This window comes from Leucoraja erinacea, chromosome 7 (assembly GCF_028641065.1).
Source record: "Leucoraja erinacea ecotype New England chromosome 7, Leri_hhj_1, whole genome shotgun sequence".
In the NCBI taxonomy this organism is placed as follows: domain Eukaryota; kingdom Metazoa; phylum Chordata; class Chondrichthyes; order Rajiformes; family Rajidae; genus Leucoraja; species Leucoraja erinaceus.
In genome coordinates, this window is record NC_073383.1 from 8,723,942 (window position 1) to 8,741,899 (window position 17,958).

Consider the following 17,958-nt stretch of genomic DNA (forward strand, 5'->3'; position numbering starts at 1 on the left):
TAACAACTATATTTTTACATCTTCCCTTCCACCTCCAGGCCCTCAAACACTCCCTCCAGGTGAAGCAGCATTTGTAGTTCTTCCGAAATGTGGACTACTCTCCATTGGAGAAACCAAATGCCGATTGGGAGACTATTTTACAAAACACTTCCATATAGTACATAAGGCACACCGTGACTTTGCAGCTGCCTATCACTTGAATGATCCATCCCACTCTGATATTTGGACAGTTACACTGTTCCAATGAAATCCAATGTAAGCTCAAAGAGCAACATCTTAACTTCCAAATGGGCACGCTGCATCCCTCAAGTTCAAAATTGACTCAATTGGCTTCCAGTTTGTATCAGAACTAGTCATTTCTGCCCAATAATCGTTAACTTACAAAGTTGATTATTTTATTGCCCACTCCTCAGATGCTTCCTGGACTGCTAGATATTTCCTGCATTTTCTTCTATTTCAGATTTCCATCATCTGCACTATTTTATAACTCACAGCCCGTACATTGTTTTCTTTTCATTTTCACCCTCTCCTCATTTAACTAATTTCATCACCTCTAGACAGTTCAACCATGATTAACAAGCCACTTCCTTCTTCATCAGACACCGATATTATTTAGGTCATTTATTCTCTTTTGGTTTCAAATTTATCACAGGCACTCCCTATGTTTTCTTCAGCTCCTCGTCTGCAACTTCAGACATCTTTTCTAATCTGGTTATTATGTTTTTCTTTCAGAAAAAAAATCTAATGTCCAAAGCAAGAATAAATTATTGAATTTAAATGTTTTAAAACTTATGTGACAATGAACATCAGTTTCTCTGCCTGGAAACGCAGCTTAACCCACTGAGCTTTCCAGCATTTTATTGATGTTTCTGATTGATATCTACAATATTTTTGTTTTGTTTTAATGTAGCTTAACTGCTTGTGGACATTGTGGCTTGTGGATTTAGAAAAGTGATATGTCCAAAAGTTCTGTTTCCCCAATTTTGGGACGTTTCCTTTAACTGGCATTTAACTTGTCACATTGACATTTATGCAGTGCTATTCCCATTTGTGCCATTTATTTTCTCTTGCTTTTCCATTGTTTTACTTACAGATACTGCGTTACCAGGTCTCCAAATTAGGTGGCACTGTTGTCTATTTATCTTTCAAACCTTATAGCATGTAACTTTGTAGGCATTGTACCAGGACTTAACATATTTCCAAATCAAAATTTCAATGTTTTAGAGCAATGACTTGCCTACAGATTTAAATTTAACCACAGTTGTTTTAATTTCTTTGCATCTTTCTCCACTCATCCTCAGTTTTGCCTGTACTGTAATTAAGTTTGGGGCTTCATGGTTGTGTTTTCTAACATGGCTCAATTCATTATCATTCTGCAATTCCCATTCCAACCAGGTCTTTAAGCGAAGTGAAAATTCTTTGAGGAACTCGGTGGGTCAGGCAGCATCTGTGGATGGACTTGGACAGATGGTGTTTTGGGTTGAGATCCTTCTTCAGACTAAAGGTCCTGACCCAGAATGTCATTTGTCCATTTCCATCCACAGGTGCTGCCTGACCCGCTGAGTTCCTTCAGCAGTTTGGGGTTTTTTTTGTTCAAAAATCCAGTACCTGGAACTTCTAGTGCCTCCTTCTTGAAATTGCTTTTGATATTATTTTCTGTTCATAGAAACCAGGGATGAGAAAATAGGCATGTGATTGGGGAGTAAAGGGATGAAATAAGGAGCAATCATGGAGGCTGCAGAAGAAAATTAGGATAATCGGAGGGGTAGGGGAGTTGACGTGAAAGGCATGTTGGCATTCTGCAGGATGGCTTTGCCCCAAAAGATGGGGAAACGTATTTAGAGACAGGTGTACAAAGAGTACGTTAAAAATCATTATCAAGTTAAGTGCAATATTGTCCAATAGATCTCATGGTTTATAACACTGAGCCTAACTTTAATACCTAATGTCTTACTAATCATAGGCAAACAGATCATGCATATATTTAATTAAAAACCTCTTATTGTACAACATAAAATTAAATCTTAGCATTGGGATTTTATTTGGGTGGCCTCAATTCCTACAGTTACCCTGCATTACATGGACAAAAACTGTAAATCATTTTTAAACATCAGAATGTTTATGTAATCTCACAAAACTAACACATATGCATCCAAATGGCTATTCTGCTCTTAAAACTTTTCATATTTTAACAGAGGAGCTTAGATAATGCTGAGTCTCCGTTTACATCTGGTGACTTCTGCTGAACAAAAAATGTGTTGCATTTGTATTGATATTTTAAATAAATATGGAAAATGTAAACATACCTGATGCAAAACCTGAAAAAAAAGATATTTGTCCTTCAATCTCATCATATGATAACTTTGAATCTTACTCGCGTTATCAGAATATTTTTGGTAATATCAAATCTAATGTGAACAAGATGTAATTGATTACATGTCTCATGTATAGGTCCTGGAAAAAATCTTATTGCTCTCATGATCAGGAAAATTGTTTATGGCTCTGATATCGTTTCTGTTTATTTTTCTTCAATACAGTGTAAAGAAGTCAGAGCACCGAGAACAAAAGCACAGCAAACTAGTTGTTGAAGAATGGTCTGTCAGTAATCAAATGCTTTCCAGTGATATTTTGAAGGGGCTGTTGGACAAGGTACTCTCTCATAATGCTTGCCTTTCAAAGCAGCCTGTTGAGTCACTGACAGAATCAGGAATGGGTTCATGGAAGTCATGAATAGAGTCAAACAAATGAGCATTGCGTTAGTGAATTAGGTCCTCGAGGAGCACCTGAGTATATACAGTGCCCTCCATAATGTTTGGGACAAAGACCCTTTATTTATTTACCTCTGAACTCCACAATTTGAGATTTGTAAAAGGAAAAGAATCACATGTGGTTAAAGTGCACATTTTTATACATTTTGGTTTTACTAGGTAGAAATCACAGCAGTGTTTATACATAGTCCCCCCCATTTCAGGGCACCATAATGTTTAGGATGCAGCAATGTCATGTAGATGATAGTCAAATTTAGTATTTTGTAGCATATCCTTTGGATGCAATGACAGCTTGATGTCTGCGATTCATGGACATCACCAGTTGCTGGGTGATGCTCTGTCAGGCCTGTATTGCAGCCATCTTTAGCTTATGCTTGTTTTGGGGGCTAGTCCCCTTCAGTTTTTTCTTCAGCATATAAAAGTCATGCTCAATTGGGTTCAGATCGGGTGATTGACTTGGCCACTCAATAATTAACCATTTTTTAGCTTTGAAAAACTCCTTTGTTGCTTTAGCAGTATGTTTAGAATCATTGTCTTGCTGGAGAATGAACCGCCGCCCATTGAGTTTTGAGGCATCTGTTTGAACTTGAACAGATAGGATGTGTCTATACACTTCAGAATTAATTATGCTACTACCATCAGCAGTTATATCATCAATGAGGATAAGTGAGCCAGTACCTTCAGCAGCCATCATGCCCAGGCGATAACACCTCTACCACCATGTTTCACAGATGAGGTGGTATGCTTTGGATCTTGGCCATTTCCTTCTCATCTCCATACTTTGCTCTTGCCATCACTCTGATATAAGTTAATCTTTGTCTCATCTGTCCGCAAGACTTTTTCCCAGAACTGTGTTTGCTCTTTTAAGTACTTCTTGGCAAACTGTAACCTGGCCATCCTATTTTTGCGGCTAACCAGTGGTTTGCATCTTGCAATGTAGCCTCTGTATTTCTATTCATGAAGTCTTCTGCGGACAGTGGTCATTGACAAATCCACACGTGACTCCTTAAGAGTGTTTCCGATCTGTGGGACAGGTGTTTGGGGATTTTTCTTTATTATATAGAGAATTCTTCTGTCATCAGCTGCGGAGGTCTTCCTTGGCCTGCCAGTCCCTTTACGATTAGTAAGCTCACCAGTGCTCTCTTTCTTCTTAACAACGTGTTCCAAACAGTTGATTTTGGTAAGCCTATGGTTTGGCTGATGTCTCTAACAGTTTTATTCTTGTTTCTCAGTCTCATAATGGCTTCTTTGACTTTCATTGGCACAACTTTATCCTCTTGTTGATAAACAGCAATAAAAGTTTCCAAAGGTGATGGAAAGACTGGGTGAAAGACTGGGTGAAAGACTAGGTGCTGAGAGCTCTTATCTTAGCTTTAGGGAGTCATTTAAACACACCTGAGCAATTACAAACACCTGTGAAGCCATGTGTCCCAAACATTATGGTGCCCTGAAATGGGGGGACTGTGTATAAACACAGCTGTAATTTTTACATGGTGAAACCAAAATATATTAAAATTCCCTTTAATAAAATCTGACAATGTGCACTTTGACCACATGTGATTTTTTTATTACAAATCTCAAATTGTGGAGTACAGAGGCAAATAAATAAATGATGGGTCTTTGTCCCAAACATTATGCAGGGGACTGTACTCGGCAAATGCATAGATGATCAGTTTTCCATCTGAATAATGGGCCTGAATTTTGGCTTGTTTTGAGTGATTTTATAGTTTCACCCCTGGGACTTGCAGTGTCATAGTCCCCCTGGATAATACCTATTGGATACATGTAAGATGCATTATTCACAGTTGTGACCAGGGCATATCTTCTTCAGTTACCCCAAAATCAGTGTTTAATTTGCATCACCTCTTAGGAATTACAACTTTTGGAAAATGTATTTGTTTATTTCCTTATGTAATTTTGCTCAATGTTGTAAAAATAAATCAATCCATTTGAAAACTTACAAATTCTATTAAACATTTATTCTATTAAGTAGGCACTATGTAATGCTTTAGAAGGTAATTGCTTCAACTAAAGTTTATTAAAATATGAATAATCCTGAGCAAAAAAAGGTTGATTTTCATTAGAATTAAATTTCAATATTGACAATGAACTTACATAGGTTTTATGGTTTATGAGCAGTAACAGATTCCCTGATATATTCAGATGGCAAAAGTGATATAGTTTGGGCAAAGAAAGCTCAGACCTTCAGAAAAACATTTTCTTCCACAACGCTATCATAAACACCTGAATCAATCGTCTCCTTCACACCCCCTTCCTGGAGGTGCTGCCACATAGTCTGAAAAATAATTCTATCTCATTTGGTCATTGTACTTGGCAATAAAATCATGAATGTACACGGAGTAGAGCTACGGACTTAGCACACAACCCTGAGGAGCACCAATGTTGAGGGTCAGGATGGAGGAGCTGTTATGAACAATTTTAATTGATTGAACCTGCCGGTCAGGACACAAGTTGCAGATGGAGACCCCAAGGTTCAGAAGTTGAAGAATGAGCTTAAAACACAAAAGTGCTGCAATAACTCAGTGGGTTAGGAGCATTTACGGAGGACATGGATTGGTAATATTTTATGTTAGGAGCCTTTCTCGGACCTGAAAGTCTGACATCTGAAGAAGTGTCCTACCCGAAACGTCACCTATTCACGTCCTCCAGAGATGCGGCCTGACCCGCTGAATTGTTCTAGCACTTTGTCTTCTAAGATTACAGCATCTGCAGTTCCCTGTGTGTCTTGAGGGATGGACTTGTTTGTTATTATGGCATTGAAGGCTGAATTGTAGTTTGTGATAAGCATCCTGACATAGGTGTTTGTATTATCATGATGATCCAGATCTGAATGTAGTGCAAGAGAGATGTCATTCTCCATAGACTTATTTTTCCTGTATGCAAATTGCAAGGGGTAGAGATTATGCAGAAGACTGGTTTAGTTGTGTGACATTTCCATTCTTTCAAAGCATATTATTATGGTTGATGTTAGGCCTACTGGGCATCAGTTATTGAGACAGGTCATGTTTTTCTTGCGGACTGGAAAGATGGAGGTTTCATTGAAGCAGATAGGCACAACATACTATTAAAGTTGGAGGTTGATTGGAATATTGGGCCAGTACAATGGTAGAGTTACACAGAAGAAGAAGGGTTTCGGCCCGAAACGTTGCCTATTTCCTTCGCTCCATAGATGCTGCTGCACCCGCTGAGTTTCTCCAGCTTTTCTGTGTAACCTTCGATTCTCCAGCATCTGCAGTTCCCTCTTTAACACAATGGTAGAGTTGCTGCCTTACAGTGCCAGAGACCCGGGTTTGACCTTCACTACGGGTGCTGATTTTACAGAGTCTGTACATTCTCCCTGTGACCACGTGGATTTTCTCTGGATGCTCCGGTTTCCACCCACACTCCAAAGATGTACAGGTTTGTAGGTTAATTGGCTTTTGTAAACATTGTTCCTCGTGTGTAGGTTAGGGTATGGGTGATCACTGGTTGGCACAGACTGGGACCAAAGGGCCTGTTTCTGCACTGTTTCTCAAGTCTAAAGACACATGATTACAGAACCCATCCAGGGACTCCATCCAGGCTGGCACTTTCCAAGAGTTTATCTTCATGAAAGTGGATCTGACTTCTGCCACTGAATTGTGTGGGGCAGTATCAGCAGGAGATGGGGGGCCGTGCCTTGGTGGAACTTTTTTTTGCCTGTTCAAATGGGCATTGAAGTCCTCTGGTAAAGGTGTGTAAATTGCCAGAGATTGACTGATTTTGACTTGTAGCCCGTGATGATATTGAGGCCCTGCCACAGTCTGTGTGCGGACATGGCACCGACGGACGAGAAGCCGAAGCAAAGAAATGGAAGCCAAATAACCGAATGCCCAGTCACCTATGGCATGTGTGAGAAAATGTGGGTGGAAGTGGGAGAGTGGGGGTCATTTTCCCACACAAGTCATAGGTGGCTGGGCAATCTGAACCCAAGCACCAAGTTGTAAGTGGCCGAAGGTGCGCATCCCTCGGGACAGCCCCCACTCTCCCACGGCCACCCTCCGCGGGCTGTGGGTCAGGTGGAGTTGAGGTGTTGGACAATGTTCATCCCTCCACAGTGATGTGATGGAATCGAGGGTCTGGACCAATCGCTGACAAGTCACGCCCCCCGGCAATGTCATGTGCGCATATGACTTTTCTGTTGAGCGGCATTCGGTTCGTTCACTTGTAGGCGACGCCGCCTTTTGGGTAGGTGGCGTTTCGGCAGAGCGGCCATTCGGTGAGTTTGCTTTTAGGCAACACAGCCTTTAAATTAGTTGGCTTTTAGGCGTCCCGCCCTTTCGGTTAGTTTGCATTTAGGCGTCCCATCCTTACAGTTAGTTGGGGTTTCGGCTTAGTTTCCATTCGGTTATTTGGCGTTTCGGCTTTGTTTCCATTCGGTTATTTGGCTTCCACTTCTTTGCTTCGGCTTCTCGTCCATCGGCGCCACAGTCACCTGGCATCCCTGATAGCCTTGTGGAGATAATATTTGGCCTTCTTGTACAGTGCAGGCTCATCCTTCTTGAAAGCTTTGGATTTGGACTTTAGCAGATAGTGAATTTGTTCATTCTTCTGTGGTTTTTGTATTCAGGTAGACCCTGCACAGGAGCACTAATGAACTCAGTAAGCCCCAGTTGTAGCAGATTCCTGAAATAGGCACTCTTCCTTGGCACGAAATGTCCAGGACAGTAGAAACATGCTTCTTGGTGTTACCAAATTCTCGTTGGGAACACTATAACATTCTCACTCATTCATGGGAATCCCTGACCAGCGACCACTCAAAACAGAGATGGAGCATCCTGGAAGACACAAATAACCTACGGGTCTCTTTCTCAGAATACATGGAAGTCCAGAAGAATGGCAGAAAGAGTATGGAACCTCCAACTCAACTCGGGCGACCATTCCATGCACCTCATACCCAATCTTTAGCAGTTCCAGATCCTATGTTGGTATATCAGCCACCTCAGAATCACAGGACTGGAGCCAAAGCGAGAAACCCTCAACTTCGAGAGAAATAGTAGAGAAGGCTTCCAGCACACTCTACAGATTGCACTGATGTTTCCAGAATGCATCAGATGAGATATTTTTAAGCCTCCTTGTTTTTAGATTTTTTTAGAACTTTAAGAAGCAACAGAAGGAACTTAGTCCTCAATCTGGAGATCTGGTTTGCATAATGGCACAGAGCATTGATCTCCACAGCTGAGGTGCTGTGTGACAATCCAACGGCCCCCCCCCCCCCTTCCCGCCCCTCTGCAGATCTGTGTTTGGGAATAAAAAATTTATTATGTCCTCCTTTGTTCTTCCCATGGAACCACAACCTGCTCTACAGGCCTCTTATGATATTACTGATTAACCCAAATATAACAATTTTCTTCTAGGTCAACGATTCAGCGAAGAAAGGAATGAAGTTCATTGGGTTTTTAAACCAGCTCCATGCGCAATCAAAGGCCTGCAATGGCACAAATTTATCAACAGAGCCAGATGTGGATTTGGCTCAGGTCGCCACCTTTCAATTGACAGATCAAAGTAAGCACAATCCCGACAATAACTCTGTTAAATATAATGAGGGAACTTTAAACATGAAGCCTCTGGAATCTACAGAAGAAGGAGAACATTGGTGCAATAAAACCACCAATGTTTCAGAGAATGGCCCATCTCCAGAAGAAGATATTTTGCATGGAAGAGGAAAGGGAATTGGAAAAGAAAGCTTTGCTTCTGCTCAACCAAAAGAAGGTTTGTGTGATGGTTATATATTTTTTAATTACTTCTTTCATAAGTATGGTTTAAAATCGTGTTTATTTGGAGTTTATATATCGAAACAGTGGTGTACTACAAAAGCCCTTTATTTTATCTAACCTTCATTATAATCCAACATCTGCTAATGTGCACATACTTCAACAATATGAGGTGTAACATGAAAAATCATGTCACAGTTCTGTAAGTTGTAAATGAAAAGATTACCCTGTTGGTTTCTGAATCACCACTTCCAAACCTACAATAAAAGTCATTTTATTTAAACCATGTAATAGGAACTGACATGATTGCTTTTCCACCTGTTTTACATCACCAGGCACTGACAAGATTGTTCAGGCCACCTGCTTTTCACACTCAAAGGTTTCAAAGGTCTTTTATTGGCATGTGTACCAATTACATTACAGTGATATCCGATTTACCATACAGCCATACTAAAAAAAAGCAACAAGGCAAACAACTACATAAAAGTTAACATAAACATCCACTACAGTGGATTCCCCACATTCCTCACTGTGACGGAAGGCAATAAAGTCTAATCTTCTTCCCTCTTTATTCTTCCGTTGTCGGGGTAGTTGAACCATCCGCAATCGGGGCGATTGAAACTCCAGCAGCCGGCGATGGAAGTCCCTGTGTCCGGGCGGTCGAAGTCCCCGTGTCCGGCCGTTTAAAGTCCCTGCGTCAGGGCGGTCGAAGTCCCCGCGTCAGGGAAGTCTAAGCCCCCGCGTCAAGGCGGTTGGTCGAGGCTCCTGCGGATTTGAACTGCCGATGTCGGTCTCTAATTGGGGACTGCGAGCTCCTCGATGTTAAGTCCGCAGGCTCCTGCGGATGGAGTTCCGAGGTCGATCCCTGGCAAAGGGATCACCAGCTCCACCGTGGTAAGTCCTGCAGGCTCCTGTTGGAGCTCCTGAAGTCGGTCTCCAGCAGAGGCCGCCAGCTCCTTGATGTAGGCTGCATGCGGACGGAAATACGTTACGGAATCAAATCGCATCTCCGTCGAGGTAAAAAAAAATTTAAGTTTCCCCCAACCCCTCTCCACGCCCCACATAAAACAAGCTGAAGAACACTAAAACATACATTTAATGCGTACTATAAAACAATAAAGAAGGTAGGGACAGACAGACAGACTGTTGACGAGGCAGCCATTGGTGACGCCACCTGGTGGTCATAGTCTGATGTGGCTGGCTTGGTTGACGGTTTCATACCCCAGTTCTCAGCCTCAGCACTGTGATTCAACCAGATACCCTTTCCAAAGAGAAGTAAAATCAATTGCCTGGATAAATAATCAAGCCAACATCAGTCTGAATTCCATTGTTCGTCTGAATTCCATTGTTCTTCTGAAATGCCTGTTGAGGTCATCATGAAAGGTATACATGAATGGGTTTTTTTCTACTTTCAATTTAGATTTGAAAATGTTTGCTCTTTTCAACGTGACTGATGAAGATTGCAGTAAGCGGTCCTACCATGAAGGCAATTTATCTCTCAGAGTAACACGCAGAGGCCAAACCATCTGCACCGTGGAAGCAGATTGGCTGGAAATTACAACAGCTTACTATAAAAGAGGAATGTCCTTGATTGATTCATTCGTAGACTGGGAAACAATGAAGGGTAAATACATATTTTTGCCAAAATTCAACAAGGTACTAAACAGCAGCTTCTCCAAGTACAGCAAAATATATATTAGATAGAATACATTTAATTATTTCAGGGAAATTGATTAAAAGTTATTATATTAGAAAACTGCTTTGAAAATATCTTGTCATTAGATAATGTACGTATAGCGGTAGTAAATGATTTAATGTATAACAACCCTCATCAGATAAATTAAAGTTTTATACCTGGTTGGAGGCTGTGAGCATGCATAGGATCAAGTACATGGTGCAAATGAATGTGATCTCTTGCATTAAAAGAACTTGGCAGGATATTAGAAAGTAGTAATTCAGTAAAGAACAAGAGAATGCCACAGAGCAGAATATCAAGCTTATGGAACAATAACCAGTGGATCATCCATACAAGGATATCTGAAACTGAAGAGTTCCAAATGTGTGTGTGGAACAGAAAGAAGAAAATGGAGACAATAATCTTGATGGATCATCAATTCTGGTAAGCTCCTTGAAATGTATCTTTAAAAATGAATCTATTTGCTAATCACTTTTCATAGCACAATGTACAAAATATTTTTTTTCTCAGCATAAAAGTAATAGACTTTTTTAATTGATTTAAAAATACATGTTTTAAATGTATGTTGTAATGTATGTTGTGTTGGGAGGGTAATTTGGGAAATTGTACATTTAAGACTGTTGAGCTTTACACCCATAGGTTTCCTTCATTTTGTTAGTGTTTCTGATCATCATCTATGTTCCAGCATCAGTTTATTTTGTTTGAGTGTTGCACAGCTGTCAAATTGAGTTAGCTGGATACCACAAAATGCTTGCACCCTAATATCCCTCTCATGTTAACAGCTGGCATTATCTCATTCAAAATGTGCTTAAAACATGTTCATGCCACATTACCACAATCTTCATCAGCACAATGGTCCCTTTTGAGGCATTGAGCAGAGGAATTTCTAAAATATAATTTCTTAAAAACTAAATGAAATGTTTAAACACTAAATAATGATTTTGGCAATTGTAAATAACCTAACTATGGAATAAAGTGACTAAACACTATTTAGGGATATATAGAACAGTACAGCACAAGAATAGGCTCTTCAGCCCACAGTGCATGTGCAGAATACAATGCCAATACTTATCTGCCTGCACATAACCATATCACTCCATCCCCTTCATACCCATCTGCCTATCCAAATGTCTCTTACAGTAAATGCCAGTATTGTATCTGCCTCGACCACAACCCCCTAGCAGTGCATTCAAGGTATTCACACCCTCCATGTAGAAACACATCTTGTCCCACACATCTCTTTTAAACTTTGTCCCCCTTGCCTTAAAGCTATGCCCTATAATTGACATTTCCATCCAGGGAAAAAGGTGCAGATTGTCTACCCTATCTATGCCTCTCAAAATTGTACATATTTCTATCAGGTTTCCCCCCCCAACCTCCGGCATTCCAGAGGAAATAAATCATCTGTCCAACCTACCATGCGGCTAATACCCCAAATATAGACTTCATTCTGGTAAACCGTCACTTTACATTCAACCACCCAAAGTGTACCATCTCACAATTGATCAGATTAAAATATATCTGCCATTTCTCCGCCTATTTCTGTAGCTGATCTATATCCTGCTGATAACATTCCTCACTGTCTGCAACCCCAGCAATCTTAGTGTCATCTGCAAACTTTCATTCCAAAAAAGCCACAGTGCTCGTCTCAGTGTCATTTAAAGTTGCAGATCCAATTTGTGTCTGATTTGTGGGATAACAGGGGGACTCGGAACAAGATGTCCCAAGAGTGACCACTGTTGGGCACTTCAGCGCAACTAAACCTTCTCAGTAGTGTGTAAATTGTGGCCCCATTGCGGCAATTGGCTTGTTTACCTTATTCTTCATCACTATTCTCATGTCATCAGAAACCCATCTCCAGCCCCCACCTTAACAACCACTGGCTTCCTTTCAAATCTCTGGTCTCCTCCCATCACCACAATGCTCTTATCGCCCAAAGTACACAATCCTCTAAACCCTTGTGTTGTATTTATAGGACAGATCAAATTAAACCTTTTTCCTACGTATAGGAAACAAGCCTCCAGCCATATAGATCTTCTTCCAACTGTAATTAGTAATTATTGAAGCTCTTTGATTCTACGTTATTTGTTTATTGCAGTCCACTGCTTCAATGATGGGTGATGGGCTTTGTTTAAATATAGAAGCACGCAGCTTGTTAAATGATTAAAACAACTTGTTAATCAAACAGGTTGGTCATTGGTCCTGGTGCAGGATCTCAACCCAAAATATCAAGAGGAATCTGAACCCTTTATAACAAGAGGAATCAAATGTAGTTTTATAACAAGAAGAATCGAATATAGCCTTATAACAAGAGGAATCAAATATAGGAGCAAAGAGGTCCTTCTGCACTTGTACAGAGCCCTAGTGAGACCACACCTGGAGTATTGTGTGCAGTTTTGGTCCCCTAATTTGAGGATGGACATTCTTTCTATTGAGGGAATGCAGCGTAGGTTTTACAAGGTTAATTCCCGGGATGGCGGGACTGTCATATACTGAGAGAATGGAGCAGCTGGGCTTGTACACTCTGGAGTTTAGAAGGATGAGTGGAGATCTCATTGAAACATATAAGATTGTTAAGGGCTTGGACACGCTAGAGGAAGGAAACATGTTCCCGATGTTGGGGAAGTCCAGAACCAGGGGCCACAGTTTAAGAATAAGGAGTAAGGCATTTAGAACGGAGACGAAGAAACACTCTTCGACGGCATCCCCGGGCGCGTGCTCAGAGCCTGTGCTGCGCAGCTGACAGACGTCTGGACTGACATCTTCAACCTGTCACTTGCCCAAGCAGTTGTCCCCACTTGCCTTAAAGCCACCTCCATCGTGCCAGTGCCAAAACACTCAACTGCGGCAAGCCTCAACGACTTCCGCCCAGTTGCACTTACCCCCATCATCACCAAGTGCTTCGAGAGGCTGGTCCTGGCACACCTCAAAAGCTGCCTACCCCCCACACTGGATCCCTATCAGTTTGCCTACCGCAAGAACAGGAGTACGGAGGATGCCATCTCAACGGCACTTCACTCCGCCCTCTCCCACCTCGACAACAGAGACACTTATGTAAGAATGCTGTTCATCGATTACAGCTCAGCATTCAACACCATTATTCCATCAAAACTGATCACCAAACTCGGTAACCTGGGCATCGACCCCTCCCTCTGCAACTGGATACTGGACTTTCTAACCAACAGACCCCAGTCTGTGAGGTTAGACAAGCACACCTCTTCAACCCTCACCCTGAACACCGGCGTTCCTCAGGGCTGTGTGCTGAGCCCCCTCCTCTACTCCCTCTTCACCTATGACTGCACACCTGTACATGGTACTAACACCATCATCAAGTATGCAGATGATACAACGGTGATTGGCCTCATCAGCAACAACGATGAGCTGGCCTACAGGGAGGAGGTCCAGCACTTAGCAGCATGGTGCGCTGACAACAACCTGGCCCTTAACTCCAAGAAGACCAAGGAGCTCATTGTAGACTTCAGGAAGTCCAGAGGCGGCACGCACACCCCCATCCACATTAACGGGACGGAGGTGGAACGTGTTTCTAGCTTCAGGTTCCTGGGAGTCAACATCTCCGATGACCTCTCTTGGACCCACAATACCTCTACTCTGATCAAGATGGCTCATCAGCGTCTCTTCTTCCTGAGGAGACTGAAGAAGGTCCATCTGTCTCCTCAGATCCTGGTGAACTTCTACCGCTGCACCATCGAGAGCATCCTTACCAACTGCATCACAGTATGGTATGGCAACTGCTCTGTCTCCGACCGGAAGGCATTGCAGAGGGTGGTGAAAATTGCCCAACGCATCACCGGTTCCACGCTCCCCTCCATTGAGTCTGTCCAAAGCAAGCGCTGTCTGCGGAGGGCACTCAGCATCGCCAAGGACTGCTCTCACCCCAACCTTGGACTGTTTACCCTCCTACCATCCGGGAGGCGCTACAGGTCTCTTCGTTGCCGAACCAGCAGGTCGAGGAACAGCTTCTTTCCGGCGGCTGTCACTCTACTCAACAACGTACCTCGGTGACTGCCAATCCCCCCCCCTATGTCCCCCCCGGACACTTATTTTTTTTTTTAAATTCAAATCGTTTGCTATGTCGCTCTTCAAGGGAGATGCTAAATGCATTTCGTTGTCTCTGTACTGTACACTGACAATGACAATTAAAATTGAATCTGAATCTGAATCTGAATCTTTTTCTCACAGAGCGTGGTGAGTCTGGAATTCTCTGCCTCAAAGGGCGGTGGAGGCAGGTTCTCTGGATGCTTTCAAGAGAGAGCTAGATAGGGCTCTAGATATGGGGAGAAGGCAGGAACGGTGGGTACTGATTGGGGATGATCAGCCATGATCACATTGAATGGCGGTGTTGGCTCGAAGGGCCGAATGGCCTACTCCTGCACCTATTGTCTATTGTTTATCAATCAGCCTTGCTGCTGCTTGACCCACAAACCAGCAGTTTGTTTTTAGCTCCAGATTCCAGCATCTACAGTCTCTTGTGTCTCCAAGTTGTACTTTTTATCTCATTTTATTTCAATATGATCAGTTCTGCTGCTGTGTGAAATCTGATAGGCTTAGACATTTTTCTGTCTTATTATGGATAGGTTCCTGGAGAATTATGGACAAAAGATTCTTCCAAGAGCAATGAAATGAAAAAAACATCAAGCCCTGACACTGCAGATAAATTGTAGCATGTCTATTTTATGACTCTTATTTTACAATTGGAATTTCAGCTAATTGTCACCCTTAGACTTAGACCTTCCGGTCTGAAGGAAATGTTATTTCCCTGCAGTCATACATATAATTTTTTTTTAAATGACAAAAACACACAATCAACACAAATTTAACATCCACCACAGTGAGTTCACCAAACACCTCTTTACTGTGGTGGAAGGCAAAACTTAAATTCTCTGTCACACAGACCTTCTGCCATCTCTAGATAGCATTTTAAAATAAATCAATGTCATCATGTGTTCATCATGTGTTTTTCATGTGTCCTCTTTAGTTTTTGTTCAGACATCCTTGTTTTCCCCAACAGCTCCCCCTGCTGAGACTTCTACCAGTTATCATAGTAATCACAGTATCATGGTAAACACACTATGAATGTGTTGTTCCCTAATAATCCAGGAATATATCATTGGAACATTGCCTTAACTTGATCTGTAACTTCTGCTGAAAGAAATATGTATTTTTTATATTTGGCTATTTTATTAAAGAGAAGACAGTACGCTCAACCAATGCACAAATTTGATTAACACCTAAGTAGATCAAGCATTATATCATTGAACAAAGTACAATATAAATATCAACTCAAGAGTAGGTAGATTGATAGATAATTTACAGCCATATGACTCTTGTGTATGGGCAAATCACTGAAAGAGGTATACAAATAAATTACTTTTCATAGACTTGCAAATGTGTTCCTTTCCCTTTTTAGAGTAAGTATTGAATCTAATTCTACCATACCTCCAGGTATTGTCACAGATCCTATGCAATATACAGCTCTTAAAATAATTTACAATTTCCGACACCATTATGTCTTCAGTTAAGAGTTAAACCGCACTTAGAGTTCTGAATGTGGTGCTGACCACCATATCGGAGAAGATTTTATAGTTCTTGGTGGGGTAAAAGGTTGCAGGGGAGATTTTCCAGTATATTATCAAGGCTGTTGATTATGATGAAGGATTGGCTAGGTTAGGTATATTTTCTTTGGAAAAAAGAATGGTGAGTGGAAATTCAATCCATTGCATAAAATAATGAAAGCCTGGACGGACTGAACCGAAAGGACCTATTTCTCTCCACGGAAAAGAGACATAATTTCAGGGTAATTGATAAAAGTACAAAAGAGGAGTTGAAAGAAAAAATGGTCTCCCAATGAGTACCTGGAGGTCTTGAACTCACTGCTTGAAAGAGTGATGGAAGCAGAGGCTCTCATTACATTTATGAATTAACTGGAAGAATATCTGAAAATCCAAGCCGTTCAGGACACCAGACCGAGAATGAAAAGTGAAATTTCTTAATAAATTATTTTTTTGGTGGGGCCAAGGAAGCCCCACCATCAGCTAAACACACCTTGTTGTTTTTAAATTCCATGTCTTGCAGGTCAGTAAACTTAACATCAAATTAAATCCAACCTGACAAAGGGTCACTGCCCTCAAATATTAACGCTTTTTCCTTTTTCACAGATGCTGTCTGGCCTGCTGAGTGTTTCCAATAATTTCTGATGTTCAACCAAATCCAGTGATTGGAAGAAGTTCTCAGTTCTAGAGCTTCGGTAAAGATGAATAAAATGAAGAAAGCTCAATCCCATTACCAAATGTGAAAGACCAACCAACATTCAAGGTCATAAATTAGCTTAAGAAATATCAAATTTGAAAGACAGCTTGCTGGTTCGACAAATATTCATAATATGAAAAGACATTGTTTGGATTAGCCGGTCGAACCTTCACATCCAGAGTGAGCAGTCGAAGAGATCAAAGAGACAGAAATGCTTTGTGACACTCTTAAAACAATGGTCACCAATGAAAATGGCATTCTATCCTTTCGTCGCTAAAAATGGCAAAACTACTTGAACTTGGGCCTTTTTTCAGTTTGCCTGTTCTTCTCTGTTCATCTCAGAAATGTTTGAACATAACATATAGGAGCAGAAGTAGGTTATTTGGCCCTTCGAGTCTGCTCCACCATTAATCTTCAAACGGTGCCTTTTCCAGCACTATCCTAATAATCTTTATCTCTTGATCTCTTTTGAATCAACATGATAACTAACCCTCCACACCATACAGAGCGTAGAATTCCAAAGTTTCACACAGATTGATACAGACCATTAAGAAATGTATCCTCGCAATCCTAACAGGCCTATCCTTGTTCTAAGATTGTAATACCTGCTTCCAGACTTACAATTCTCTTGTATTCAGTTTGTCAAGCACTGACTTTTATAAGTTTCAATTAGTTGTCTTATTTGTCTACACACTGGAGAATATAGGCCAAGTCTACTCAATCTCTCCTCATATGTCAAACCTTATTTTCTCTGGAACCAATCTAGTGAATCTTTTTTTCATTATTTTTTATAGGTAAGTAAACATAAACTGCATGCAATGCTCAGATACAATCTCACTGAAGTTCCATACAATTTACTCTTATATTCAAATCCTTCTGTAATAGAGACCAGGGTCCCATTTGCTTTCCTAATTACTTGCAGTATTGAAATGTTGGTTTTAAATGTTTGTACCTTTTGCCCCTTGGTCCCTTTGGTCTCAATCTCTGATCATGTAAGGGACACCTTGCTTTTCTCGTTTGTATAGTAAAGTATATTATTTCCATACTTTCATATTCTCTGCATTACATTCAGGTCTACAATGCTCTTGTACACCCTATCATCTTGTTGATGTCCCTTTGAACTTATTTACATCCTTCTTTCTGCTCACAATTCTACCTCATTTTGTATCATCAGCAAACATGGAAATATATCAGTGATTCCCTCAGCTGGATCATTGATACAGATCATTGTTGCTGGAACCCAAGCACCAATCTCTGCAGCACTCCAGTAGTCCTAGTCTCCAAACCTGCGAAAGATCCATGTATTCCCACTATTTTCTTCCTATATGATAACCAAATCTCAACCCATGTCAGTAGGGTACCTCCAAATCCATATGTTCTAATGTTATTGGCCAGTGTACACCGTCTGCCTTTGTTGAAAGCCTTCTGAAAATCCAAATACTGGTCCTCATTACCTTACAAATGCCTGATTTAT

At 41.2% G+C, this 17,958-nt stretch overlaps 1 protein-coding gene across 1 annotated transcript in view; it reads left to right on the forward strand.

Moving 5' to 3' along the window:
* rftn2 (raftlin family member 2) overlaps positions 1-17,958 on the forward strand; it is a 43,420-nt gene that overhangs the window by 14,291 nt on the left and 11,171 nt on the right. The window contains exons 4-6 of the mRNA XM_055637736.1: positions 2,538-2,649; positions 8,165-8,519; positions 9,942-10,145. Of these exons, the coding sequence (XP_055493711.1) occupies positions 2,538-2,649; positions 8,165-8,519; positions 9,942-10,145 (671 nt within the window). The remainder of the gene's footprint in view (positions 1-2,537; positions 2,650-8,164; positions 8,520-9,941; positions 10,146-17,958) is intronic.